A 27,853-nucleotide genomic window follows, 5' to 3' on the forward strand; every position below is an offset into this window, starting at 1 on the left:
GCACCGCGATGAAGAGTGGCCCCCACTCGCCACAACTAGAGAAGGCCCTCGCACAGAAACGAAGACCCAACACACCCAAAAATAAATAAATAAATGTATTTTTTTTTTAAAAAAATGCTGCTCTCACAGGAACCAATAACCAAACCTCTGTCATGCTCCAAAAAGATGTTCCCCCAAATGATAATCTAGACAAGTTGACTAGAGATACCCAACAACTGGCCACAGAAAAGGAAAAACAATATTGGAAGTCTAATTACTGTTGGTTTGATAAAAAGAAAGAGCTCTGGTTTGGGCCGAATGACGATCCAGTCCTGCCAGAGACTCTAAAATTCCCATTACTGACTACAGTTGACCCTTGGACAACACAGGATTGAACAGCAAGGGTCCACTTATATGTGGATTTTTTCCAATAAATACATACTACAGTACTACATGATCTGCAGTTGGCTGATGCAGAATCTCGGATACGGAGGGCCAACTGTAAAGTTATAAGCAGATGTTCAGCTGTGCAGGGGGATCAGTGCCCTCACCCCTGTGTTGTTCAAGAGTCAACTGTACTGTATATGCATCGAATCACTGATGTACTGATAAAATGATAAACTTTATGAATCAGTACTGGTGGGAAAATATTAATAAAGCCACTAAAAGCACTTTATTTACCACACGCATCCAAAATACAATGCTGGGGAACCTATCCACACCACCCCACAACTTTAAATTACCCAATAGACCATTTGAGGTTTGGCAACGGATTTCCTACAGCTTCCCCCATCTCATGGATATAAATATGTTTTGGCAATGGTTGTATATTTTCTCACTGATCTGAAGCTTTCCCTCGTAGATGGGCCACTGCCTCTCCTGTGGCTAAAATTCTATTAGAAAAGATTATCCCTGGCTTCCCTGGTAGCGCAGTGGTTAAGAATCCACCTGCCAATGCAGGGGACATGGTTCAATCCCTGGTCTGGGAAGATCCCACATGCCGCGGAGCAACTAAGCCCGTGCACCACAACTACTGAGCCTGCGCTCTAGAGCCCGCGAGCCACAACTACTGAGCCCAAGTGCCACAACTACTGAAGCCCGCATGCCTGGAGCCCATGCTCCGAAACAGGAGAAGACACCACAATGAGAAGCCCGCACACCGCAACGAAGAGTAGCCCCCGCTCGCTGCAACCAGAGAATAGCCTGCACACAGCAACAAAGACTCAACACAGCCAAAAATAAAATTTAAAAAAAGAAAAAAGCCATTAAAAAAAATTATCCCTACCCAGCGAACCCCACCTCTAACTTCATGGTGACTGGGGAATTCACTTCACCAGCCAGGTGCTTGGACAAGTCTGTGCTGTCTGGCCAGTTCTACAACACTTTCCCTGTGCTTACCAGCCAAAATCCCCAGGGCCAGTCGAACACACGAATGGCACCATTAAGAGTGTATCGACAAAATTTGTAGAGACTCTTCAAACACCCTGGCCAAAGTCACTGCCACTGGTCCTTCTAAATCTTAGGTTTATCTACCCTTTTTGCAACCCATAAACTCTCACACTTTGAGATAATCAGAGGATTCTCAATGCTGCTAGCTCCTGCTTCTTTTGATCTACAGCTAATAAGAGAGTATATACTTGAATATTTTAAAGACTTCATTGTTTCTGTTGAAAATAACCATGACTTAGTAGAACAATCTTTTCACAGCATGCTCCTGGGAGACAAAGGTCTTCAGCATCGTCCCTTACAACCTACAGATTTCGTCTCCTGGAAGAGACATCTTCAAAGACATCCCTCTAACCTTGGTGGAAAGGCCCTTACCAACTGTTGTTAACCAGTCCGCGTACTGCCAAGATCCAGGAAACAGACTCTCAGATCATGTATCACATCTAAAGAAAGCACCAAACCCTGACTGGACCTGTGTACCAACTGATGACCTAAAAGTAAAGGTTTCCAGGAATTGAAACAGATGACAGATACAGGAGACAGCTTTCCCAAGATGACCAGACCAGGCCTGTATACCTTTTCCCCATTGTTTCTTACCTTATTTCCCCCCTTTCTTTCTTGGAAAGACAATGATCTTCCCTGCACTTCTGAATCTGTTTGCAACAGAGGGAAACATCTGATGGTTGGGTTTGCCACCAGAAACTCAAATCTGTACACAACAGCAGTAACTCTCTAGTCCATCCTGTGACCAATTTTTCATTTGTCCCTAATGCCACTGCTAATTTCACTCCATTTCCCCTCAATGTTAAGTCCAGAGTGAAACTTCTGTCAGCATCCCTCCCGACGCCGTTTCATCCTGAACACCCCCACTGACTGTAGCAATGATGGTACCACTCCCAATAAACTTAAAATTACGCTACTACAATCACCCCACTCACGCCCTTACTTTCATAGTCTTTGTCCCCAAAACACCTTAAACCCAATTACCCTGTGCCATCACGTTAGAGAATGGACTTCTCGGCTTGGAGGAATCCTCTCCAAATGCTCTCAAAACATCACTGACCCCAGTTGACGAATGCCAATAGCTCCATTCCCACAAATTCACCACTGAACAATGCCACTTCAGCTGGAGTCCTCTGTGCTCATCCGGTTTCATCTTCGTTTGTGAACGAGGGCCTCATCCCTGGGCTTATAAATGTCTGGACAGTTGGTGAATGGGAGGACAATTCTCGTTAGGATATCCAGTTGTTCCACTATCCATTCATAACCGATCTGAAACCAATCTCTGGGCCAACCCCTTAAACCCACTTCAAAGAACCTACTGTTAACTGCCCAACAGGGTCCATGACTCTGGGTCTGTCTCCTTGGCAGATCTTTCCTCCTTTCCTGGTTTGGAGTACACATCAATGAGCACATGATTAGAAATCTATCCATTACCCTAGGTTACACAGCTGATTCCACCCCTAAAGCAATAGCTACCCAACAACAGGCTTAGATTCCGTCAACTTTAGTAATAGAAGAGCCAGTTGTCTCGCCAGCAAAAGCAAGTTTATTTGGGAATAGCCACAGGAATTACAATTCAGGATATGCAAACTATCGCAGACCACAGGCGAATCCAGAAAAGAGGAAAGAGGAGTTTGCTTTCATAGGGAAAAAAGGGAGTTGGGATGGACTGTAATAATGAAAGTGTTCACTGGAGGAGGCTAGGGGTCCAAAGTATGGAGGCTTCTCATTGGTTGGGCAGCTACAGTCTGATTGGCTGGGCTGTCATCAGACGGCGAGTTTTCTTCTTCCTGCTGGATAGTAGAGTAGGCAACACCTTCCTGTCTGAGATATAGGCGCATATCTCTTCCTGTTTGGAGTAATCGATGATGCACTGGTCGGGGGACTCCCCCTACAGGTCTTCCTCCGCTCCAATTTTAGCTGAGGTTTCTTTAATTAATTCCACAATTCCTTAGCTAAGGTGGTATTAGACAAATTGCCCTTAGCTAACTCCTAGCAGAACAAGGTAGTATATGCTGGCAGCAAGAACAACTTGTTGCACATGGATAATTTCCTTTGGGGCTAGGAGAAACTCAATTACATAAAATCAGGGAACAGGTACACTGATTACAAGTTTCAACTGATTCCCCATGGTCCTTCAATCTTTAGGACAATTATACAAACTGGATTTGTCATATTACTTTTAATTTTGACTTGTATAATCATTTTAAAACTTTGTACCGGAGGAGAGGGGATTAAGAGTGCTGCTTAAAGGAGCTCCAGAGACGGGTGCGAGCCACGGCTATCAGCACGGACCCCAGAGACAGGCATGAGACGCCAGGGCTGCTGCTGCCGCCACCAAGAAGCCTGTGTGCGAGCACAGGTCACTCTCCACACCCCCCCTCCCGGGAGCCTGTGCAGCCCGCCACTGCCAGGGTCCCGGGAACCAGGGACAACTTCCCCGAGAGAACGCACGGTGTGCCTCAGGCTGGTGCAACGTCCTGCCTGCCTCTGCTGCCGCAGGCTCGCCCCGCATCTGTACCCCTCCCTCCCCACGGCCTGAATGAGCCAGAGCCCCCGAAGCAGCTGCTCCTTTAACCCAGTCCTGTCTGAGCTAAGAAGAGACGCCCTCCAGCGACCTACACGCAAAGGCGGGGCCAAATCCAAAGCTGAGCCCTGGGAGCTGTGCAGACAAAGAAGAGAAAGGGAAATCTCTCCCAGCCTCAGGAGCAGCGAATTAAAGCTCCACAATCAACTTGATGTACCCTGCATCTGTGGAATACATGAATAGACGACGAATCATCCCAAATTGAGGAGGTGGGCTTTGAGAGCACGATTTATTATTTTTTCCCCTTTTTCTCTTTTTGTGAGTGTGTATGTGTATGCTTCTGTGTGAGATTTTGTCTGTATAGCTTTGCTTTCACCATTTGTCCTAGGGTTCTGTCCGTCCTTTTTTTTTTTTTTTACTTTTAAAGAAATTTTTTTTCTTAATGATTATTTTTTATTCTTTATTTTAATAACTTTATTTTATTTTACCTTACTTTATTTTTTTATCCTTTCTTTCTTTCTCTTTCTTTTTCTTTCTTTCCCTCCCTTCCTTTCTCCCTCCCTCCCTTCCCTCCTTTCTTTCTTTCTACTTTTTCTCCCTTTGATTCTGAGCCGTGTGGATGAAAGGCTCTTGGTGCTGCAGCCAGGAGTCAGGGCTCTGCCTCTGAGGTGGGAGAGCCAACTTCAGAACACTGGTCCACAAGAGACCTCCCAGCTCCATGTAATATCAAATGGTGAAAATCTCCCAGAAATCTCCATCTCAACACCAACACCCAGCTTCACTCAATGACCAGCAAGCTACAGTGCTGGACACCCTATGCCAAACAACTAGCAAGACAGAAACACAACCCCACCCATTAGCAGAGAGGCTGCCTAAAATCATAAGGCCACAGACACCCCAAAACACACCACCAGACATGGACCTGCCCACCAGAAAGACAAGATCCAGCCTCATCCACCAGAACACAGGCACTACTCCCCTCCACCACAAAGCCTACACAACCCACTGAACCAACTTTAGCCACTAGGGACAGACACCAAAAACAACGGGAACTACAAACCTGCAGCCTGCAAAAAGGAGATCCCAAACACAGTAAGATAAGCAAAATGAGAAGACAGAAAAACACACAGCAGATGAAGGAACAAGATAAAAACCCACCAGACCTAACAAATGAAGAGGAAAGAGGCAGTCTACCTGAAAAAGAATTCAGAATAACGATAGTAAAGATAATCCAAAATCTTGGAAATAGAATAGAGAAAATGCAAGAAACATTTAATAAGGACCTAGAAGAACTAAAGATGAAACAAGTAATGAAGAACAACACAATAAATGAAATTAAAAATACTCTAGAAGGGAGCAATAGCAGAATAACTGAGGCAGAAGAATGGATAAGTGATCTGGAAGATAAAAGAGTGGAAATAACTACTGCAGAGCAGAATAAAGAAAACAGAATGAAAAGAACTGAGGACAGTCTCAGAGACCTCTGGCACAACATTAAATGCACCAACATTCGAATTATAGGGGTCCCAGAAGAAGAAGAGAAAAATAAAGTGACTGAGAAAATATCTGAAGAGATTATAGAGGAAAACTTCTCTAATATGGGAAAGGAAATAGTTAATCAAGTCCAGGAAGCACAGAGAGTCCCATACAGGATAAATCCAAGGAGAAACATGCTAAGACAAATATTAAACTGTCAAAAATTAAATACAAAGAAAACATATTAAAAGCAGCAAGGGAAAAATAACAAATAACACACAAGGGAATCCCCATAAGGTTAACAGCTAATCTTTGAGCAGAAACTGCAAGCCAGAAGGGAATGGCAGGACATATATAAAGTAATGAAGGAGAAAAACCTACAACCAAGATTACTCTACCCAGCAAGGATCTCATTCAGATTTGATGGAGAAATTAAAACCTTTACAGACAAGCAAAAGCTGAGAGAGTTCAGCACCACCAAACCAGCTTTACAACAAATGCTAAAGGAACGTCTCTAGGCAAGAAACACAAGAGAAGGAAAAGACCTACAATAACAAACCCAGAACAATGAAGAAAATGGGAATAGGAACGTACGTATCAATAATTACCTTAAATGTCAATGGATTAAATGCTCCCACCAAAAGACACAGACTGGCTGAATGGATACAAAAACAAGACCCATATATATGCTGTCTACAAGAAACCCACTTCAGACCTAGGGACATATACAGACTGAAAGTGAGGGGATGGAAAAAGATATCCCATGCAAATGGAAATCAAAAGAAAGCTGGAGTAGCAATTCTCATATCAGACAAAATACACTTTAAAATAAAGACTATTACAAGAGACAAAGAAGGACACTACATACTGATCAAGGGATCGATCCAAGAAGAAGATATAACAATTGTAAACATTTATGCACCCAACACAGGAGCACCTCAATACATAAGGCAAATACTAACAGCCATAAAAGGGGAAATTGACAGTAACACAATCTAACACCCTACTTTCACCAATGGAAAGATGATCCAAAATGAATATAAATAAGGAAACACAAGCTTTAAATGATACATTAAACAAGATGGACTTAATTGATATTTATAGGACATTCCATCCAAAAACAACAGAATACACATTTTTCTCAAGTGCTCATGGAACATTCTCCAGGATAGATCGTATCTTGGGTCACAAATCAAGCCTTGGTAAATTTAAGAAAATTGAAGTTGTATCAAGTATCTTTTCCGACCACAACGCTATGAGACTAGATATCAATTACAGGAAAAGACCTGTAAAAAATACAAACACATGGGGGCTAAACAATATACTACTTAATAACGAAGTGATCACTGAAGAAATCAGAGAGGAAATCAAAAAATACCTAGAAACAAATGACAATGGAGACACGACGACCCAAAACCTATGGGATGCAGCAAAAGCAGTTCTAAGAGGGAAATTTATAGCAATACAATCCTACCTTAAGAAACAAGAAACATCTCAAATAAACAACCTAACCTTACACCTAAAGCAATTAGAGAAAGAAGAACAAAAAAAACCCCAAAGTTAGCAGAAGGAGAGAAATCATAAAGATCAGATCAGAAATAAATGAAAAAGAAATGAAGGAAACAATAGCAAAAATCAATAAAACTAAAAGCTGGTTCTTTGAAAAGATAAACAAAATTGATAAACCATTAGCCAGACTCATCAAGAAAATAAGGGAGAAGACTCAAATCAATAGAATTAGAAATGAAAAAGGAGAAGTAACAACTGACACTGCAGACATACAAAAGATCATGAGAGATTACTACAAGCAACTCTATGCCAATAAAATGGACAATCTGGAAGAAATGGACAAATTCTTAGAAATGCACAACCTGCCAAGACTGAATCAGGAAGAAACAGAAAATATGAACAGACCAATCACAAGCACTGAAATTGAAACTCTGATTAAAAATCTTCCCACAAACAAAAGCCCAGGACCAGATGGCTTCACAGGTGAATTCTATCAAACATTTAGAGGAGAGCTAACACCTAACCTTCTCAAACTCTTCCAAAATATAGCAGAGGGAGGAACACTCCCAAACTCATTCTACGAGGCCACCATCACCCTGATACCAAAACCAGACAAAGATGTCACAAAGAAAGAAAACTACAGGCCAATAACACTGATTCAGATAGATGCAAAAATCCTCAACAAAATACTAGCAAACAGAATCCAACAGCACATTAAAAGGATCATACACTGTGATCTAGTGGGATTTATCCCAGGGATGCAAGGATTCTTCAATATATGCAAATCAATCAACATGATACACCATATTAACAAATTGAAGGAGAAAAACCATATGATCATCTCAATAGATGCAGAGATAGTTTTCGACAAAATTCACCACCCATTTATGATAAAAACCCTGCAGAAAGTAGGCATAGAGGGAACTTTCCTCAACATAATAAAGGCCATATATGACAAACCCACAGCCACCATCGTCCTCAATGGTGAAAAACTGAAACCACTTCCACTAAGATCAGGAACAAGACAAGGTTGCCCACTCTCACCACACTTATTCAACATAGTTTTGGAAGTTTTAGCCACAGCAATCAGAGAACAAACGGAAATAAAAGGAATCCAAATCGGAAAAGAAGAAGTAAAGCTGTCACTGTTTGCAGATGACATGATACTATACATAGAGAATCCTAAAGATGCTACCAGAAAACTACTAGAGCTAATCAATGAATTTGGTAAAGTAGCAGGATACAAAATTAATGCACAGAAATCTCTGGCATTCATATACACTAATGATGAAAAATCTGAAAGTGAAATTAAGAAAACACTCCCATTTACCATTGCAACAGAAAGAATAAAATATCTAGGAATAAACCTACTTAAGGAGACAAAAGACCTGTATGCAGAAAATTATAAGACAGTGATGAAAGAAATTAAAGATGATACAAATACATGGAGAGATATACCATGTTCTTGGATTGGAAGAATCAACATTGTGAAAATCACTCTACTACCCAAAGCAATCTACAGATTCAATGCAATCCCTATCAAACTACCACTGGCATTTTTCACAGAACTAGAACAAAAAATTTCACAATTTGTATGGAAACACAAAAGACCCCGAATAGCCAAAGCAATCTTGAGAACGAAAAATGGAGCTGGAAGAATCAGGCTCCCTGACTTCAGACTATACTACAAAGCTACAGTAATCAAGACAGTATGGTAATGGTACCAAAACAGAAAGATAGATCAATGGAACAGGACAGAAAGCCCAGAGATAAACCCACACACATATCGTCACCTTATCTTTGATAAAGGAGGCAGGAATGTACACTGGAGAAAGGACAGCCTGTTCAATAAGTGGTGCTGGGAAAACTGGACAGGTACATGTAAAAGTATGAGATTAGATCACTCCCTAACACCATACACAAAAATAAGCTCAAAATGGATTAAAGACCTAAATGTAAGGCCAGAAATTATCAAACTCTTAGAGGAAAACATAGGCAGAACACTCTGACATAAATCACAGCAATATCCTTTTTGACCCACCTCCTAGAGAAATGGAAATAAAAACAAAAATAAACAAATGGGACCTAATGAAACTTCAAAGCTTTTGCACAGCAAAGGAAACCATAAACAAGACCAAAAGACAACCCTCAGAATGGGAGAAAATATTTGCAAATGAAGCAACTGACAAAGGATTAATCTCCAAAATTTACAAGCAGCTCATGCAGCTCAATTAAAAAAAAAAAAAAAAAAACCCAATCCTAAAATGGGCAGAAGACCTAAATAGACACTTCTCCAACGAAGATATACAGACTGCCAACAAACACATGAAAGCATGCTCAACATCATTAATCATTAGAGAAATGCAAATCAAAACTACAATGAGATATCATCTCACACCGGTCAGCATGGCCATCATTAAAAAATCTAGAAACAATAAATGCTGGAGAGGGTGTGGAGAAAAGGGAACACTCTTGCACTGTTGGTGGGAATGTGAATTGGTACAGCCACTATGGAGAACAGTATGGAGCTTCCTTAAGAAACTACAAATAGAACTACCATATGACCCAGCAATCCCACTACTGGGCATATACCCTGAGAAAACCGTAATTCAAAAAGAGTCATGTACCAAAATGTTCATTGCAGCTCTATTTACAATAGCCAGGACATGGAAGCAACCTAAGTGTCCATCATCGGATGAATGGATAAAGAAGATGTGGCACATATATACAATGGAATATTACTCAGCCATAAAAAGAAACGAAATTGAGTTATTTGTAGTGAGGTGGATAGACCTAGAGTCTGTCATACAGAGTGAAGTAAGTCAGAAAGAGAAAGACAAATACCGTATGCTAACACATATATACGGAATCTAAGAAAAAAAAAATGTCATGAAGAACCTAGGGGTAAGAGGGGAATAAAGACACAGACCTACTAGAGAATGGACTTGAGGATATGGGGAGGGGGAAGGGTAAGCTGTGACAAAGTGAGAGAGTGGCGTGGACATATACACACTACCAAACGTAAAATAGATTGCTAGTGGGAAGCAGCCGCATAGCACAGGGAGATCAGCTCAGTGCTTTGTGACCACCTAGAGGGGTGGGATAGGGAGGGTGGGAGGGAGGGAGATTCAAGAGGGAAGAGATATGGGAACATATGTTTAACTGATTCACTTTGTTGTAAAGCGGAAACACACCATTGTAAAGCAATTATACTCCAATAAAGATATAAAAAGAAAAAAAAAGAAAAGAAAAAAACCCTTTGTACCTGTTGCCTGTCAAACATCTGCAGAAATGATGCACCGAACAGTATTATGTCAACTCAGTGCTTTGAGATGATCTCCAAGGCTTAGAACCTCGATAAGACATAATTTAAGAATGGGAGATGCCTGAGAGCTCCTCCTTGTACCTTCCGTGTGGCTCAAATGTGGCCCTGCGGTTTCCAAATGCTACTTGCTCTTTCTTCCCAACAAAACTCCCAGGAAAGGTCCTTTCCAGCAATGAGGGACACAGACAAAAATATTTCAAGCAAAAGAAAAAAAATCAACCTGATACTGCATCAGTTATGCTTTCAGAGAAAGATCTTGATCAAAGAGGAGAAATGTGAGAATGGATAAAGCACTTGATTTTAAATGGAGTGGGAAAGCCACGGAAGGAGAGTTCTTACCCTTGGTTTCAACTTACACAGCCAGCAGGAAGAAAGAGTTTTATTTTTTTGTTTGTTACTAGAGCAATGCTGTTTATTTGTTTTCTTTAATTTTTAAAAAAAATTTATTTTGTATTTTTTTACATCTTTATTGGAGTATAATTGCTTTACAATGGTGTGTTAGTTTCTGCTTTATAACAAAGTGAATCAGTTATACATATACATATGTTCCCATATCTCTTCCCTCTTGCGTCTCCCTCCCTCCCACCCCTCTAGGTGGTCACAAAGCACCTAGTTAATCTCCCTGGGCTATGCGGCTTCTTCCCACTAGCTATCTATTTTACGTTTGCATTTCTCAGTAACAGCAAAGGGACCATCACTTGCAACCAATGTGAAACTGCAACAACCCTGAACTCTTGTTCTCCTCTAATGAACTTTTGTTCAAAACAACACTCGCCGGTTTCCTCCCAGATTCCAATAAAAGCTAACCTTCCCTTTGTTCCTCAGATTTGCCTATGGTTCGCCATGGTTTGCTTGTCCCGAATTGTAATTCGTCTGCTATTCCCTCTGCTAAACTCATCTTTGCTTAATAATAACTGTTGTTAATTTTATTTAAGTTTGGCAGACTCTTCCAGAAGCACTTCATAATGAACAAAGAGGTCTTGCCCGCTCATTTCTTTATAAACTCAGGTATGACAAAATAGCTGTTAAGTAATGGTGAGAAGCTGGGAATAAAGCCCGAGGATATGGCTCACCCTCTGAGACCGATTGTCTTTGAGTTGTTAAAGCCAGAACAGAAGAAGCTAAGAGACGGCCAAGGCAAGCCCTGAAGGAAGGTGAATGAGGACAGCTATCACCCCACTTTACTACAACATGCTCCAAACTCATCCTCCTGCCCCCACTTCACAATGTTGAAAAGTTTAATGAGGAAAGAGCCTGTATCGGTCATAAAATATAATCTTTTCACTTTATTTTTTAAAGTGCAGCTCTTCAAAAATTTCATTTAAAAAGATCATCTGTAAGGGAAAAAAAAGCGCTTAATTTAAACACTGATTTTAAACATCCCCGTTAAGTGAATGAACAAAACATCAGGCTAGGTTTATAAACTCCAGGAGATCCCTGCAATAGGAAAAGGTGGCCTGTCAATAGGTGGCTGCCAAGATGATTTGATTTCAGGGACAGCAGAAGGGACTCCTGCTTTTTTCCTCATGTCTTTCCTCTCACCTATGGCCTCACTGATGCCTGAAATAAATTTTGAGTGTCCTGGGTCCTTCATTGTCTGTCTGATCCTGCAAAGGAGCTGGGCCTGCCTCACTGTGACTTTGGAGACACGTAAGTCTTACCAGATATTTGCCCCTCTGCGTAAGTGAAGAGGTAACGCTTTGCCCTGAAAGCAGGTTTTAATCAGGGGCAAAGCGCACTGAGCACCAGAAGACTAGCTTTCATACGAACAATTCAAAATAAATACTTAAGAGTGACATTAACATGACACAAATAACAACCATACACTCAATGCCTGTCAGAAAATATTACGTATGTATAAATGTTAAGGAAGCTACTATCTTCTAGGAGAAATACCAGCCTATGTCCTCCTTCCCCCATCCCTAACCGCTGCCCTCCCCCGCAAAAAAAACTTTAGCAAACCTTCATAGCATAGGTGAATTCGCTCTTCTGCTTTTAACTCGGGTTTCTGATCCTAGTCATGTACTTGTCTGGGCTGGCAGCACTCATTACCGTAGTATAAATTGTGTAGCTGAAAATGAGAGGAATTTTAACATATACATCATTTTCTCTAATATTCCAAAGAGGGGAAGAAAAATCCCAAGCTCTTTTCCTAATACCTGGGACCCAGGACAAGAATACAGACAGACACCCACCTATGTCAGGCTATTTAAAAGTTATAATTCAAGCAACCACACTAAGTGTTCTTTCCTATTTTGACAACACTGTGGAAGGCCAAGTTCAAAATTCTCAGACTCCCCAGAGTTTCACACTGTGGCAATGAGGGAGAGCTAGCCTTAGCCTGCAGTCCTGCTCTGCCTACCCCACAAATGGCACATATGTGGACGCTCATCTAGGCTTCATGCACCACCCCCAGCAAACAGCCATCCCTTGGCCACCACCAGGCACAGGACGTCCATGAAGGCTGCACACCGCCACCAGGAGAACACCACCCAGGGAAGTGGACCACGCAGGCCCTGGAAATGGCTTGGGCGCTATTCAGGACGAGAATTCCAGGGTTCTGGGTACTTGGGCCAGACTCTGAGTGGATTCCTTATATCATGGGAGAGTCAGAGGAAGGCCAGAGTGGGGACCTGAAAGCTCAGGGATCAAGACAGGGGGTCCACTGGCCCAGATCTAAGGATGAAAAGTACAATGTCACTTACTCAACATTCTGCAGAGCAAGAGACCCAAATAACTTGGGCACATGCACATACGCATGCACATACACACTGAGGCTCCTACCCTTCACTCCCTTCGACTACCTTTTGCCCCAGACACCAGCTGGGATGCCTGCTCAAAGCATTGGGAGTGGGGCAGTTTAGGAATAGGCACTGGCACCCCACAGCTGAATCAAACACTGGGCTGAAGACAGCACTATGAGAACATGCAAAGCTTGTCAAGGGGAACGAAGGTTCCCTGAACAGGACCTCAGCTGCTTATTTAATTTAGTCATAATTCTTTTTTAAACTTTTAAAAAATGTATTATTTTTGGCTGCGTTGGGTCTTCATTGCTGCGGGCGGGCTTTCTGTAGTTGCGGCGAGCGTGGGCTACTCTTCGTTGCCAGCTTCTCATTGCGGTGGCTTCTCTTGTTGTGAAGCATGGGCTCTAGGTGTGCGGGCTTCAGTAGTTGTGGCTCGCAGGCTCTAGAGTGCAGGCTCAGTATTTGTGGTGCAGGAGTTTAGTTGCTCCGTGGCATGTGGGATCTTCCTGGACCAGGGCTGAAACCGGTGTCCCTTGCATTGGCAGGCGGATTCTTAACCACTGCACCACCAGGGAAGCCCTTTAGTCATAATTCTGTTCTCCATCACTGTTTTAATACTGTCTCTGCTTATAGCCACAGCAGAGGATGGAGCTCCACTGCAGGGGACTGTAATTTTGTAGCACAGCACAAGGGGGCAGCATAGAGATCCTTGCTTCTGTTCAGACATTTCTAAATATTAGCCTCACACACTGAACAGACGTAGCTGATGGTAATCATTACATGCAAAAGGCCTGAGAGTCAGGGATCTGTGTTATTTCTGGTTCACTGGTGATAATCATTTAAATGTAGATCCTGTTGGGTTTTCAATTATACAATAAAGAAAAATGCTTCTTGGTAAACTGTTTATAACTTCTGACAATTCTATTTCGACAAAACATTTGCCATTTAAACATTCATGGCCTTTAACTCAGTAATCCTACTTCTGTGAATTCAGCCAAGGAAAATAATACAAAAAGAGGGGGGAAATGTACAAATATATTTATTTCAGAGTTTTAATAGAGGAAAAACTAACAACTGGAGAATGTTTAATCCAATTATACTACATTCAATTGGTTATGATGCAGCTATTTAAAATTATAAGGGCTGTTCACAGCATGGAAAATGCTTTATTAAAATAAATATTAAAAAACGATTTGATTATACTATTAATCTTTAAATGAAATATTGATCATTTATATAACTATTTAAAAAACTATAAGAACACAAAAATAGGTTAACTTTTTTTTTTTTTTTTTTTTTTGCAGTACATGGGCCTCTCACTGTTGTGGCCTCTCCCGTTGCGGAGCACAGGCTCCAGACATGCAGGCTCAGCGGCCATGGCTCACGGGCCCAGCCACTCCGTGGCATGTGGGATCTTCCCGGACCGGGGCACGGACCCGTGTACCCTGCATCGGCAGGCGGACTCTCAACCACTGCGCCACCAGGGAAGCCCTAACTATTTTTTAAATGATTATTAAAAAGGCAAAATTGTGCCCATCTGTAAAGGGTAATGGTGAGTTGGAGCTAACTCCTACAGGCTGGTGAGAGTCAATGGTTAAATATGCAGGAAGTTTATGAGCCAACTGTAAGCTTGAAATAGGCCATGGTGAGTATTTACACCAAGGAAATCAATAAATGCTACAAATCAGGAGTCTTTTGTTTTTGCTCTCTCTGCCCTCAAAGAACTAGTTCACTGGCATAGTGCTAGGTATCATTTGTGACCCAACTAGCTCATTTGTTAGAGTGGGAAAATACTGATTTGCTTTTCTGTAGAAGACTGTTTTAGCTGTTAGAATATCGTTTATGGAATTAATTTTTTAGCAATAATCTTTTTATCTGGACATACTTAAAAAAAATTCAAAGAGATATATTCCTATTACAGTGCAAAGTGAACAGAGTAACACCAGTTTTGAAAATGTCATTGTACCTAAGGAATCTTAGAGCACCCAAATATACAAAAGGTAATCTAGAGGCCGTCAGGAAAACAACTGTTTTATATTTGTGTGAAAGAGGATCATTTCAAAGAAAAAAATCAATTGGGTATTTGAAACTAAAAATCCCTTTACAAGTTTTATCCATATTAGGCTATTTCTTGAAGAATATCATTTTTTATATTCTTGCCTTGAAGAAAGAAGGAAGGATGATGAGAAAGTAGGAAATGCTGGGTTTTGGAATTTATGGAGGTAAGAGAAGGAGATAAGACTCTGTGATGACTTGCTACCTCTTCTATTTTAGGCCCTACCTACCTCACTGAGCCGGTCGTGGGCACAGAGAAGGCAATCAGGCAACACCTTGAGGGGTATGAGGCCACGAAGTGCGGGCTCTTGGCCTATTCAGCCGTGCTGTGATGGTGACGGCGGACCTTCAGAGCTTCCTGTACAAGTTTGGTGGGGTCTGCGTCTCAAGTTTAACTAACCGCTTCCTATGGTAGTGGCAGTGGCAGCCCGGCCCAGCGGTTCACCTCCAAAAAAAGGAGGTGGGTAACATCCCAGGCTGTGGACCCGAGAAGCCATTGCTCACAGAATGCTGCTATCAAGGACACAGGCTAAAAGAGAAACATTACCTTAGGCACTGAATCAGCTGTGAAATGAGCACGGGGGTAGCAGAAACTCCCCGGGAAGATAAAGGAAAGCCAAAGGTATCTAAAGCTTAGTACTAACAGTGAAATTAGGGAGCTCCCAAGCGGCGAAGGTGGTCCCCAGCTAGCAGACGGATTTAGGATGAGCATGTCATGCCCTCCTCCTTCCAGATCACTCTATCCTCCTCACCTTTGTTTTTCTCCATGGACTCCTCACCTGACTTTTGCTACATTTGTTTATCTGTCCCTCCCTGCCAGTAGAATGCTGGTCCCAGGAGAGCAAAGAGTCTGTTTTGTCACAGCCGGCGCCACAGCACCTAGAAAACCTGCTCTGTGGGAGCCCTCAGATCCCTGCTGAGCCAAAGAGTGCAGGGGAGAGTCTACTGTGCCAGGGTGATGTAGGAACAGACGTGCTTAACATGTCACTTACTTGTTATAAACCGGAAACACTGACAAAACCTGCACAGGAGAAATCATATTAAAAATGATTAGAAATTTGAAAAGGTTCAGGCACCCCAATGTTCATAGCAACACTATTCACAATAGCCAAGATACAGAAGCAACCTAAGCGTCCATCAACAGATGAATGGATAAAGAAGATGTGGTGTACATATACAATGGTATATTACTCAGCCACAAAAAAGAATGAAATTTTGCCATTTACACAACATGGATGGACTTGGAGGGCAATATGTTTAGTGAAGTAAGTCAGACAGAAAGACAAATGCTGTATGCTATCACTTATATGTGGAATCTAAAAAACAATACAAATGAATGTATACAGCAAAGAGAAACAGATTCACAGATATAGAGAACAAACTAGTGGGAGAGAAAGAGGAGTAGAGGGGCAAATTAGGGGTATGGGATTAAGAGATACAAACTACTATGTATAGGGACTTCCCTGGTGGTGCAGTGGTTAAGAATCTGCCTGCCACTGCAGGGGACACGGGTTCAAGCCCCAGTCCAGGAAGATCCCACATGCCATGGAGCAACTAAGCCCATGCACCACAACTACTAAGCCTGCGCTCTAGAGCCTGTGAGCCACAACTACTGAGCCTGCGTGCCACAACTACTGAAGCCCATGTGCCCTAGAGCCTGTGCTCCACAACAAGAGAAGCCACTGCAATGAGAAGCCCGCGCACCACAACGAAGGGTAGCCCCCGCTCGCCGCAACTAGAGAAAGCCCGTGCACAGCAACAAAGACCCAACGCAGCGGAAAAAAAAACCAAAACCAAAAACAAAACTACTATGTATAAAATTAGCTACAAATATATTATATGGTACAACACAGGAAATACAGCCAATATCTTACAATAATTATAAATGGAATATAACCTTTAAAAATTGTAAATCACTATGTTGGACACCTGAAATTTATGACGTTGTACGCCAACTATACCTCAGTAATATAATAATAATAAATAAAAGACTATTAAAAGGTAGGAGAAATACATGCAGAATATCAATAGGAATAAAATAACCACTGAACACTTTGGTGTATCTTGGGGTGACAGAGTTAGACTTTTGAAACCTTTTTTTTCTTTTAAACAAATGAACACGTTACAACTATGCTTTTTTTTTAACATGCAGAAAAACTCAGGTGAAGATGATACTTTAACCTAAATGGTTACAAGTTCAGAAAATGTTTTCCTTTTAAATGTTTTCAACCAGGTAAAACCTACTTTAATATTGCTTGATTTCGGAAGAATTTTTTTTTTTTTTAAATCACTATTGAGAAAGACACCAAACATCCTGGGTAAAAGCTGGACATCGTGACACAAGTTACCTGAAAGAGCGTCTCCAGGCTGAGGTTTGCCTGGCCCGTGGCATTAAGAGCTTTGATGGCAGGTGTTCTGTAAGGATAATGGTCAAAGGTCACTTGGTACTTCAGGAAACTCCGAATCCCACAAACTCTCATTTTGGCAGGCTCAATGCAAGGCCTAGCCTCATTATTTCCCTTTCCCCCAAACAGATTCTGGCCCCCATGCATGTTTGCTACCTTGTCTCAAACCACCATGGTGGAATTAATTCAACCCCGTCTGCTCAAGGAAGCCAGGATGATGAAAATGTTTTCTGTGAATTGAACAGTTGCCACCAAACACACGGGTCAGTAAAGCCAAGGAAAAATATATAACTACTTGCCTTTTGGGGACGTACTGACTTATAATTATAGAATTTTCAAAATTAGAAGGGAAATTAAAGCCCCCCCAAAGTTTATTTATTTAAGTGCAGGGAAATGTTTTCCTTCCCAAAAAGTCTTACATAGAAAACCATGAACCTTGTTCCATCTTTTCCTTTTACAGATGGGTGAACAGAGGCCCAAGAGGCCACCCAGTGAGTCATCAGCAGAGCTAGTGCTGGAATCTAGAACTCCTGACCCTGAAGGCCAGAACCAACCTTGTCTTCCCAACACCCAGCCATCTGCCAAGAAGCTCCTTGCCATGCTCTCCACCACATACCACACTCTCCCATCCTGGCCAAGGGCTAAGGTACATTTTCTGGGAGGGGACAGCACCTATAGTCCTCTCCAGTTCCCGTAGCAAGAGGGGCACATTCTCCTGACAGCAAGAAAACACTGCAAACCAGAAAGTGTTTAGAGACTACCTTCGGTCATCTCTCTTAGGCACTGGCTTCCAATGGTCATAATTTGTCTCCACTCGGAACCACCTGCAACACAGCACATCATCTTGTCTTAGCCAACGTCATTTGGGACATAGCTAAAGAAAAAGTATAGAAAAATAAAAAATACCTCTAGTTTCACCAATTAAAGAAAAAAAAAAGATGACTGATACAAAATGACCAGAGCCTTTAATTCTACTCACGCTCCATTTAAAGGATCTAGAGGCCATATGTCTGCTGGGCCATCTCTGTTCCTTGTGATGACCACTCCCTCCTGGGGGAATGTGCCACCAACAATGTAATAAACATCAGCCATAAGGGGAGTCTTGGCCAATTCGTAAACAGCTGCTTCAAAGTTTTCTGATTCACTCAGGGTCTGAACAAAAACAAAACAACAAACCTGCATTAGCATCATCATACGCGGCAGTTATCCACACCAACTGATGGACAGCTGGTCCAAAGCACATTCTCCTGCTCTATTAAGCCATGGCTATAATCTTGAACTGCTCTGACCGCATTCTCTTGTCATCAGGGCTCCTGAGATGGAGGAAGCCTCGATGGAAAGCCAACAGCAGCAGGGTTTTTCTCACAAAAGAAGAGAACTTTGACAAGTTCTCTTTGGTGAAGAGACCCGGCTCACCAAACACAGCCTGCATGATTTCGAGGCAGATCACCCTCGCAAAGATCTCCCCATGTTTCTTCATTCATTTGTTCTTTTAGCAGATATTTCCTGAATGCCTGTTATGTGCCAGGCACTGTGCTGCTGTGAGAACAGAGCCGTGAATATGATGGACCCAGTCCTTGCTCTCCCCAGACTTCCAAAGATGAAAGTCAAGCCAACAGGCAATAGTGACACAATGTGATAAGTGTCAACACAGGAGAAGGAGATGCTGTGGAAGTCACAGCAGGGGACCCATCCTTACCCAGGCCATTGAGAAGGTCCCTCAGGGAGGTATCGCATGAGCTGAGGTCAGAGAGACAAACAGAAGTCAGACCAGAGAAAACGGCGGTTGTGGGGTTGGGAGTGGGCATGGGGAAGAGAGTTGTAGCTCAATGGGATAGACTGGCAAAGGGCTGGAGATGAAAGACGGCGTGCTGCATTAGAACATCGAGCTGAACTGGGCTTCATCAACACCTCCATAGGTCTGCAGCATGGATGGTTAAGGGGATCACTTTCCAAATATTCAGCTTCAAAAAAAAAAAAAAAAACACTGAGGGCTTTCCTGGTGGCACAGTGGTTGAGAGTCCGCCTGCCGATGCAGGGGACACAGGTTCGTGCCCCAGTCCAGGAAGATCCCACATGCCGCAGAGCGGCTGGGCCCGTGAGCCATGGCCGCTGAGCCTGTGCGTCCGGCGCCTGTGCTCCACAACGGGAGAGGCCACAACAGTGAGAAGCCCACGTACCACAAAAAAAAAAAAAAGAAAGAAAAATATGTGAAAGATGCATAGTTTGTCAACATCTTTAGGGAATATTTAAGTAAAATGTTTAGGAGAGGGCTTCCCTGGTGGCACAGTGGTTGAGAATCTGCCTGCCAATGCAGGGGACAAGGGTTCGAGCCCTGGTCCGGGAAGATCCCACATGCCGCGGAGCAACTAAGCCTGTGCGCCACAACTACTGAGCCTGCACTCTAGAGGCCACGAGCCACAACTACTGAGCCCGTGTGCTGCAACTACTGAAGCCCATGCGCTGCAACTACTGAAGCCCATGCGCCTAGAGCCCGTGCTCCGCAACAAGAAAAGCCACCACGATGAGAAGTCCATGCACCGCAACGAAGAGTAGCCCCCCCCGCTCGTTGCAACTAGAGAAAGCCCGTACGCAGCAACGAAGACCCAACACAGCCAAAAGTAAATAAATAAAAAAATTTATATAAGAAAAAAGTTTAGGAGAATTTCAAGTCCACAGGGTCTTGATCATTTAGAGCAGGACAAGGAAGGGCCAAAAAGGCTAAACCCAGGCAGGGCCAGATCCTTTCACCAGAGATGTGCTCCTGAAAATGTGCTTTCTGTGGTCAGATTACAAGTTATATGTGGCCTGGAACCTAAAGCTGATGTTCCTTTTGTTGTGTGTAGAGCTACCTTCTAACGCATTTGTTTTGCTAATTCAGATACTTGCAAATGGAGATTAAGATATCTGCAACTGGAGATTCTAAAAGGAGGGCACATCTGTATCTGCAGAAAAATATATGTCTTTTATCTCAATTAGCTGTTGTGGAAAACTCTAGCCTATGACAAAGATTCTCTTCTTGACCGAACTCTATCCAGGCTCCTGGAGCCCTCTTCTCAACTATGCCTTAACCTCAGCCTATAAAGACTTGGACAAACACTATCACAGCTTCTGACAGCTCAAGGCCACGTTCTTACGATGACTGTAGCCCCCTTATAGTGCCTGCCTGAAAAAACTCAAGGCTTCCCAAAGACTTTACAGCTAATACCTGAAGATAGGGCCCCTATGTCACAGTCTCTGCGGGAGGGTAGGAGGCTGACTTACTTCACATGGACAACTCCCTCCTTTCTACTTTTGCTAATTTCTCACTTCTGTGACTCTACTGTGCTCCCCTCACCCCCTCCCCATTCCCTCATTCTCCCTTTAAAATACTCAGTCAAGTAGAAGTTAAGTTCCATTCACGCTGGACACTTTTCCCTATTGCAATATTGTACTACTGATAAAAATCTGTCCTTAACACTTTAACTAGTGTCCCACTTTATCTTTGGTACTTATTATCAAAAAAGGTGACAGGCATTTTGTAAACCTTTAAATGCTTATTCTTGTCAGGAGCTTCTTACATTAGAAACAACATTGTTAAATGACACAGCATCACAACACGAACACAGTTTAGAACATGACATTAGGGTGAGGTGGGCTCGACAGGAAAAATACTCACAGTGCGGATAAGCCAGCTGACCGGTGAGTGTCTCTGAAAAAGGGCGGCAATCATATTCTCCCACCACGAGCCTTTATCTGCCAAGGATGGAACAATAAGTATATGCTCGAGTCGCTGCCCCAGAGCCACGTTTTACAATTCCTAAATCTTGTTTCTTTCCCATAGTACAAGTTGATGTGGGAGAAATGGTGGTGGATGAAGAGTGATTTTATTAGCAACCAATTTTCAAAGATGAAGCCCAAATTGTATGGCAACATATAAACATGTATATGTATATGTGTGAGTGTATATGTGTGTATATATGTATCTCATATGTGTGTATGTGTGTGTATATAGTCTTTTACCTGGAAACAATGATAATTATGTTAAAGGAAATCATTCTATTATATTACTTCATGCAAAATGAAATTATGTAGCTAATAAGAAAAGTGACTCAACAGTATTTGGAAGGGCTTCCCTGGTGGCACAGTGGTTAAGAATCCGCCTGCCAATGCAGGGGACACAGGTTTGAGTCATGGTCTGGGAAGATCCCACCTGCAGTGGAGCAACTAAGCCTGTGCGCCACAACTACTGAGCCTGCGCTGGAGCCCGTGAGCCACAACTGCTGAAGCCTGTGCGCCTAGAGCCTGTGCACTGCAACGAAGAGTAGCCCCTGCTCGCCACAACTAGAGAAAGCCCAGGTGCAGCAACAAAGACCCAAATCAGCCAAAAATAAATAAAAATTTTAAAAAAATTTATAAAAAACACAGTATTTGGAAGACTGTAGAGCACATATATATTTCAGAACTTTAAGTAAGATTTGGGCTCATTTATTTATTTATTTTTTGCGGTACACGGGCCTCTCACTGTTGTGGCCTCTCCCTGTTGTGGCCTCTCCCGTTGAGGAGCACAGGCTCCGGACGCGCATGCCCAGCGGCCGTGGCTCACGGGCCCAGCCGCTCCGCGGCATGTGGGATCTTCCCGGACCGGGGCACGAACCCGTGTCCCCTGCATCGGCAGGCGGACTCTCAACCACTGCGCCACCAGGGAAGCCCCTATTTTTTTAATGCTTTTTAACATCTTTAAAATTATCTGTAGGGGATTTATTTCCAAAGAAAAATTTTCATTCAAGGAATAAGTATTTCATTCAAGAAAGAAGCATCTACTAGCCACCATATCCAGACTTGGTCCAGACCCTTGGAATTTAACAGTAACCAGAAGAAACTAGTGTACCATTAAATAACAAGGTTTTGATAACCATAATAAAGTAAAACAAGAATGTAATCATGAGTGACAAGAGAGGACTCCTCTGAGAGGAGAGTAAGGATAGCCCCTCTGAGTTGTGGACATCTAGGTAAGGCGGGCAGAGCATTCCAGACAGAAGGCATAGGTGTCAAGCCTAAGGCAGGGACAAGCTTGGCAGCTGTCAAGAAATGAAAGAACGCCAGTGAGGTCCAGGTGGAGTGAGGGAGAAGGAGAAGCATTAAATGAGGTGCCGGAGGTGATCACGTAGAGTTTTGAGGTCAGAGTCAGGGCTCTGGATTTGTCACGTGAAATAAAAAGTCAGGGACCTTCCTGGTGGTCCAGTGGTTGAGAATCCGCCTTGCAATGCGGGAGACACCAGTTTGATCCCTGGTCGGGGAACTAAGATCCCACACGCCGTGGGGGAACTAAGATCCCACATGCCGTGGGGAAACTAAGCCCGTGCGCTGCAACTACTGAGCCCGTAGGCTCTGGAGCCCGTGCATCACAACTAGAGAGGAGCCCACGTACCACAACCAAGAGCCCACGCACTGCAACAAAAGATCCCGTGTGCCTCAACTACGCAGCCAATAAATAAATAAATAAATATTTTTTTAAAAAAAAAGAAGAGGGCTTCCCTGGTGGCACAGTGGTTGAGAGTCCGCCTGCCGATGCAGGGGACACGGGTTCGTGCCCCGGTCCGGGAAGATCCCACATGCCGCGGAGCGGCTGGGCCCGTGAGCCATGGCCGCTGAGCCTGCGCGTCCGGAGCCTGTGCTCCGCAACGGGAGAGGCCACAACAGTGAGAGGACCGCGAACCCAAAAAAAAAAAAAAAAAAAAAAAAAGAAATGGCAAGTCATGGTAGGTTTTAAGCAAGGGAACAACCTGATCATGCAGCTGCAGGGTGGAGAAAGTACAGGAGGGTGAGAACAGTAGTGGGGAGATCAGATGGACCGCGAGGCAGCAACACAGGTGTGAGAGCCTAGCAGGGAAGGTGGAGAGAACGGACAGGGAGAGTCTCGTTTTGGTGGTAGAGCTGACAAAACTTAGGGACCGAGGGGTCAAAGAATTCTCCTGGTAGCAACTGGTTGAGGAGAAGTGCAATTCCCTAAGACATGGAAAATTAGGAGAGGTGTAACTTTGGGTGGAGGAGGTTACTAAGGGCAGGAAAAGGGGAAAAGAAAAGAGCAAGAGATGTGCTTGAACATGTTAAGTTTGGGATGCCTAGGAGACATCAGCGTGGAGATGCTGAGCAGGTAGTTGGACACTTCAATCTGGGGCTCAGAAGAGGACCAGCCCAGAGATGTGACAACAATGACAGATACGTCTATGGCCCTTGCTCTGTGCCAGGCATTGCTCTAGATACCTTACATACATGGACTCATTTCATCCTACAGTGGTTATTATCGTCTCTGTTTTTCAGATGAAGAAACTGAAGCACAGAAAGGTTAAGCACCTTGGTCGTGATCACCAGCTAGCAAGTGATAGCACCAAGGTATAAACCCAGGCAGCCTGGTTCTGGGGTCTGAGATCTTATCCGCAGGTGGTTAGGTCTCCCACACTCTATGCCATTTGTTAGTCCTCCTCCTTTTCTTATCCTTATTCATATACTAAAGGCACTGTTGGCCCTCTCCATAATATCCAGAAACTTAACTGAGGATCTTAATTATTGCTATTAAAGAAGAGATGTTATTTTATTGTTCAGGCATTTTAACTCAGTCTTCGCAGACTAAAGATATAACTAGCTTTCATTAGCTTAAGGTTAAAAAAATTTTTTTTAAGAAATTCGAAAGTATTTAATTAAATGTGTATGTAAAAGAATAACTCAGTTACTTTTAAACTGCTCATACCATAGCTATCAGTTAAATAATTTTGTTTACACATGTTTACGGTCATTCTCTGTAAAACTTCAGGAACTGTCATGCTGTGGTTTGGGTACCATGGTTGAGAATTAGTCTCACTCATAGCTGACATTTGAGAAAATGATGAAGAAATACATGAGGATAAAGAACTGAGTCCCTTGGACAATGATATATCCTTAACCAGCATCTTCCTGGTCCAGCCTATGTAAAAAGATAAGAAGACATCAAAGGAAACAACAAGTTGGTCAGGGGTTCATCAGATGACCGACACTACACTTTAAGAGACTCCATGTACCTGTCTTTCTCCTTTATTCAGTTGCAATTCCTGAAGAGAGACCAGAGCTGGCTTATCTCAGGGTTTCCCACATATTGGGAAACTGAGTGGTGTCCCCTGAGACTTAGGGGATGGCAGTGGGGTTATTTAATAGAGCAACCAGGCAAGGACCCAGGAGATCAATTTGAGAACCATCTCTCCCATCAACCAGCTGTCCTTTTATCTTGCAGCCTTAGTTTCCTCCTTTGCATAATGATGCAGTTAATAATATCAACCCAGCCTATCTAATAGGACTGTTGTGAGGGTCTAATGAGAAAATTTAGAAGTGCACAGAAAACCTTAAAGTGTTTTACTTGTGTAATGCCACCATATATCCTCTGATTACTGCAATAGCTTCCAGTCTTCTGCTTCCATCTTAACCCAACATGATCTAGTCTCTACAAAGCAGCCAATGATAGTTAAGAATATAAAGGTAGGGCTTCCCTGGTGGTGCAGTGGTTGAGAGTCCGCCTGCTGATGCAGGGGACGCGGGTTCGTGCCCCGGTCCAGGAGGATCCCACATGCTGCGGAGCGGCTGGGCCCGTGAGCCATGGCCGCTGGGCCTGCGTGTCTGGAGCCTGTGCTCCGCAACGGGAGGGGCCGCAACAGTGAGAGGCCCACGTACGGCAAAAAATATATATATATAAAGGTAAAACAGATCTGTTCACTCCCTGGCCTAAACTCTTCCTAGGGCTTCCATTTGGGTTAAAACCCAAACTCCCCCTCATGACCCTGCACCACGGCCTCAGCCTTCCTCTCTGTCTCTACTGTCACTCCCCACTTACTCCATCCTGTAACCACGTTACACAGTCTTTTGTTTCTGGAATGCACCAGGGATGGTCCTCCCCCAGCTTCTGCACACCTGGGTCATGTGGGTCAGGCCTTCCCTGACCTCACACCTGCAGTACCTGCTGCACGCCCTCCTTCATTCTCTATCACATCTTCCTGTTTTACTTTCTTGGCAGCATTTATCACTAGCCGAAATAATCTTCACTGCTTACTTGCACACTGCCCACCTTCCCCCACTAGAATGGAAGCATGTAGCGTGGGAGGTGTTCCATATGTTCTGTTGGGGGAGTGAATGAAGTACTTGGATAAAACTGAACAGGGATAGGGCTGAAAGTGCTCGGGAGTTTGTTTTGATTACCTCGTTCGTCGCCAGAAACAGTAAACTTGTGTGGGCTCTGACCGGTCCACAATCCTACATAGCCAATAAAGGTGGTTCCCGTGAAAGCAACCTGAAATCAAGAGATAAGGCATCATCTCAACACGCCAACCCAATGTACATTGAAATCACCTGTTTTGTCCCACAATCTCATGGATTGTTTTTTCTTACAAGTTCCAACATAATAGAATAAAAACTCTGAAATAGCCTTCTAGAAGATTTAACTTTGGGGGTCCATGGATAGAAGTCAAGTGGATCTGTGACCTCAGATGAAAAAAAAAAAAAAGGTACATCTTTATTTTCACTAGCCTCTAACTGAAATTTTACTCCCTCTGTAAGTGCCTGTGACTCACGTATTTTCACATACATGATGGCATCATCCCTATGTTGATATGGTATACATACATATCTTGAAATATCATTCATACTTACCACTACTCTGAATTTATGGTAGTTTCTAGACCCACTGCTAAGTGTTACCAGTTAATGTGTTAAGAAAAAGTATAATATTGAAATGGCTGTATTTCAACGTAACTGGTTTCTTCGCAATCTCGTAACTTTATTTGATGTATTTACGAAACATTATTTTGAGAAGGGATCAATAAGCTCGCAGAAAAAAGAAGCCCATCCTAGAAGTAGCAAATGGGCTTCCATTTAGAAACTCACGTTGACTTGATTATAAGAGATTAATATCATGCATCTCACAAGCTCTGTGAAGTAAGGGGAAACAAGTGAGACTGTCTGTTCGGTAATAATCAAATTTAAATTTTAAATATTAAAAAATTCTTTTACATACATCTTTCATTTAATCCTCATGGTTATTCCATGAGTTGTAGGGCTCACACCCACTTTTTTTTTCTTTCTTTCTTTTTTCTTTGTTTTGCTTTGCTCCCACTTTAAATGAAGGAAATGAACTCTAATGATTACAAGACACCACTATATCCCCGAGGAGAAAAACAAACTCTATCGGTTATTTCAGATACCAGACACCCAGCTCACATGGTTCAGTAAAGATGAACTAATACTTTCGTATTTTGAGAAATGAACGGGCCTAGCTTACTTTTTTCCTAGAAAGCTGAATTTTAAGTCAGTAACTTTTCATTTAATTGTTTATTTCTACCTCATCTGGTTGTAAAATAAAGTGGCTAAATTACAAGGGGAAAATGCAATGGTCTTAATTTCATAAATGACCTCTTCCCCGAGACTTGATGAGGGTCTTCCATGAATTCTCCCCATTTCCATTCATGGCAGTAAAACAGAAATAAGTCTACCTCACTACTAAAGCCCTTATAAAACATAACTATAGGGGAAAAAGTAATCACACAGTCACTTCAGTCACATGGCACACCAACCCTCACATCAGTGTTACTCTTGAAGAACCAGCAAATTAAAGTTACAAAAATCAAAATCCCTGGTAGCTTCCAAGATATTTTATAACACATAACTACAAATAATTATATTATTTGTAAGATATTGTATCTTGTAGCTCTGAAAAACTGTATTTCTAAATGTCTGTGCTTTCCAACCGTCTGTGCCAGGTCAGTTAACATAAACAAAGCCCTAGGTGGGGCGGGACACTCTGATTTACAATCTGAGTTTTGGGGAGACAGCTACTTGAAGGCTGAAGGCCTGGGTTTTGTCCCACCTCTGCCTCATCTCCTCCTGTGACAGTGGAGCAAGTTAGTCTCTGTAAGTCTCAGCCCTTTCATCTGAAAAATGAGGAAAGAAATGTTGACTTAAGCCTGCCTCGCAGGGCTATCACGAAGATCAAAGGAGGTCCTGTATCTGAAAATACTTTTAAAACGATGAACGCTAGATAAGAATAAGGGCTTCATTATTGGATGAATAACCTGTTCTTAATTTAGCAAAGCAATTTATTAGCCAGGAGCCCTCAGCAGAAAGACAATACCCAAGTGTAAACTGTTAAATTCGGTAATAATAGCCTAAGCACTGAGATAAGCCACACCAATAGACCATTTCCCATGAGAGCTCCAGGAGCAACAGAAACAAATGAAGCAACACCTGTTAGTTAGGGCGAGTCTAGCAGGAACAGGTGAAATTACTTTTATTGCATTTAACCTTTTGCCGATTTTTAAGAATTTTTGCTCATTGTCGAATAATGGAGAAAAGCATAAAGTAGTAAAAATAATTGTTGTCCCCTATT

At 42.7% G+C, this 27,853-nt stretch overlaps 1 protein-coding gene across 11 annotated transcripts in view; it reads right to left on the reverse strand.

Annotated features, from left to right (window-relative positions):
• Nucleotides 1-2,958: 2,958 nt before the first annotated feature.
• NAAA (N-acylethanolamine acid amidase) overlaps nucleotides 2,959-27,853 on the reverse strand; it is a 30,125-nt gene continuing 5,230 nt past the window's right edge. The window contains exons 4-11 of one of the 11 annotated variants that reach the window (XM_019932741.3): nucleotides 25,672-25,762; nucleotides 21,128-21,204; nucleotides 18,449-18,621; nucleotides 18,231-18,293; nucleotides 17,413-17,479; nucleotides 16,057-16,085; nucleotides 12,228-12,336; nucleotides 2,959-3,218 (exon numbers count right to left, since the gene is read on the reverse strand). In XM_019932741.3, coding sequence (XP_019788300.1) covers nucleotides 12,261-12,336; nucleotides 16,057-16,085; nucleotides 17,413-17,479; nucleotides 18,231-18,293; nucleotides 18,449-18,621; nucleotides 21,128-21,204; nucleotides 25,672-25,762 — 576 coding nt within the window. In that variant the 3' untranslated portion in view covers nucleotides 2,959-3,218; nucleotides 12,228-12,260. Of the gene's footprint in view, nucleotides 3,278-11,531; nucleotides 11,600-12,227; nucleotides 12,337-16,056; nucleotides 16,086-17,412; nucleotides 17,480-17,625; nucleotides 17,700-18,230; nucleotides 18,344-18,448; nucleotides 18,622-21,127; nucleotides 21,205-25,671; nucleotides 25,763-27,853 lie in introns of those variants that run through there. The other 10 variants (XM_019932739.3, XM_019932738.3, XM_019932737.3 and 7 more) reach the window with 10 other exon arrangements.

Source organism: Tursiops truncatus, chromosome 5 (genome assembly GCF_011762595.2).
Source record: "Tursiops truncatus isolate mTurTru1 chromosome 5, mTurTru1.mat.Y, whole genome shotgun sequence".
Lineage (NCBI taxonomy): Eukaryota > Metazoa > Chordata > Mammalia > Artiodactyla > Delphinidae > Tursiops > Tursiops truncatus.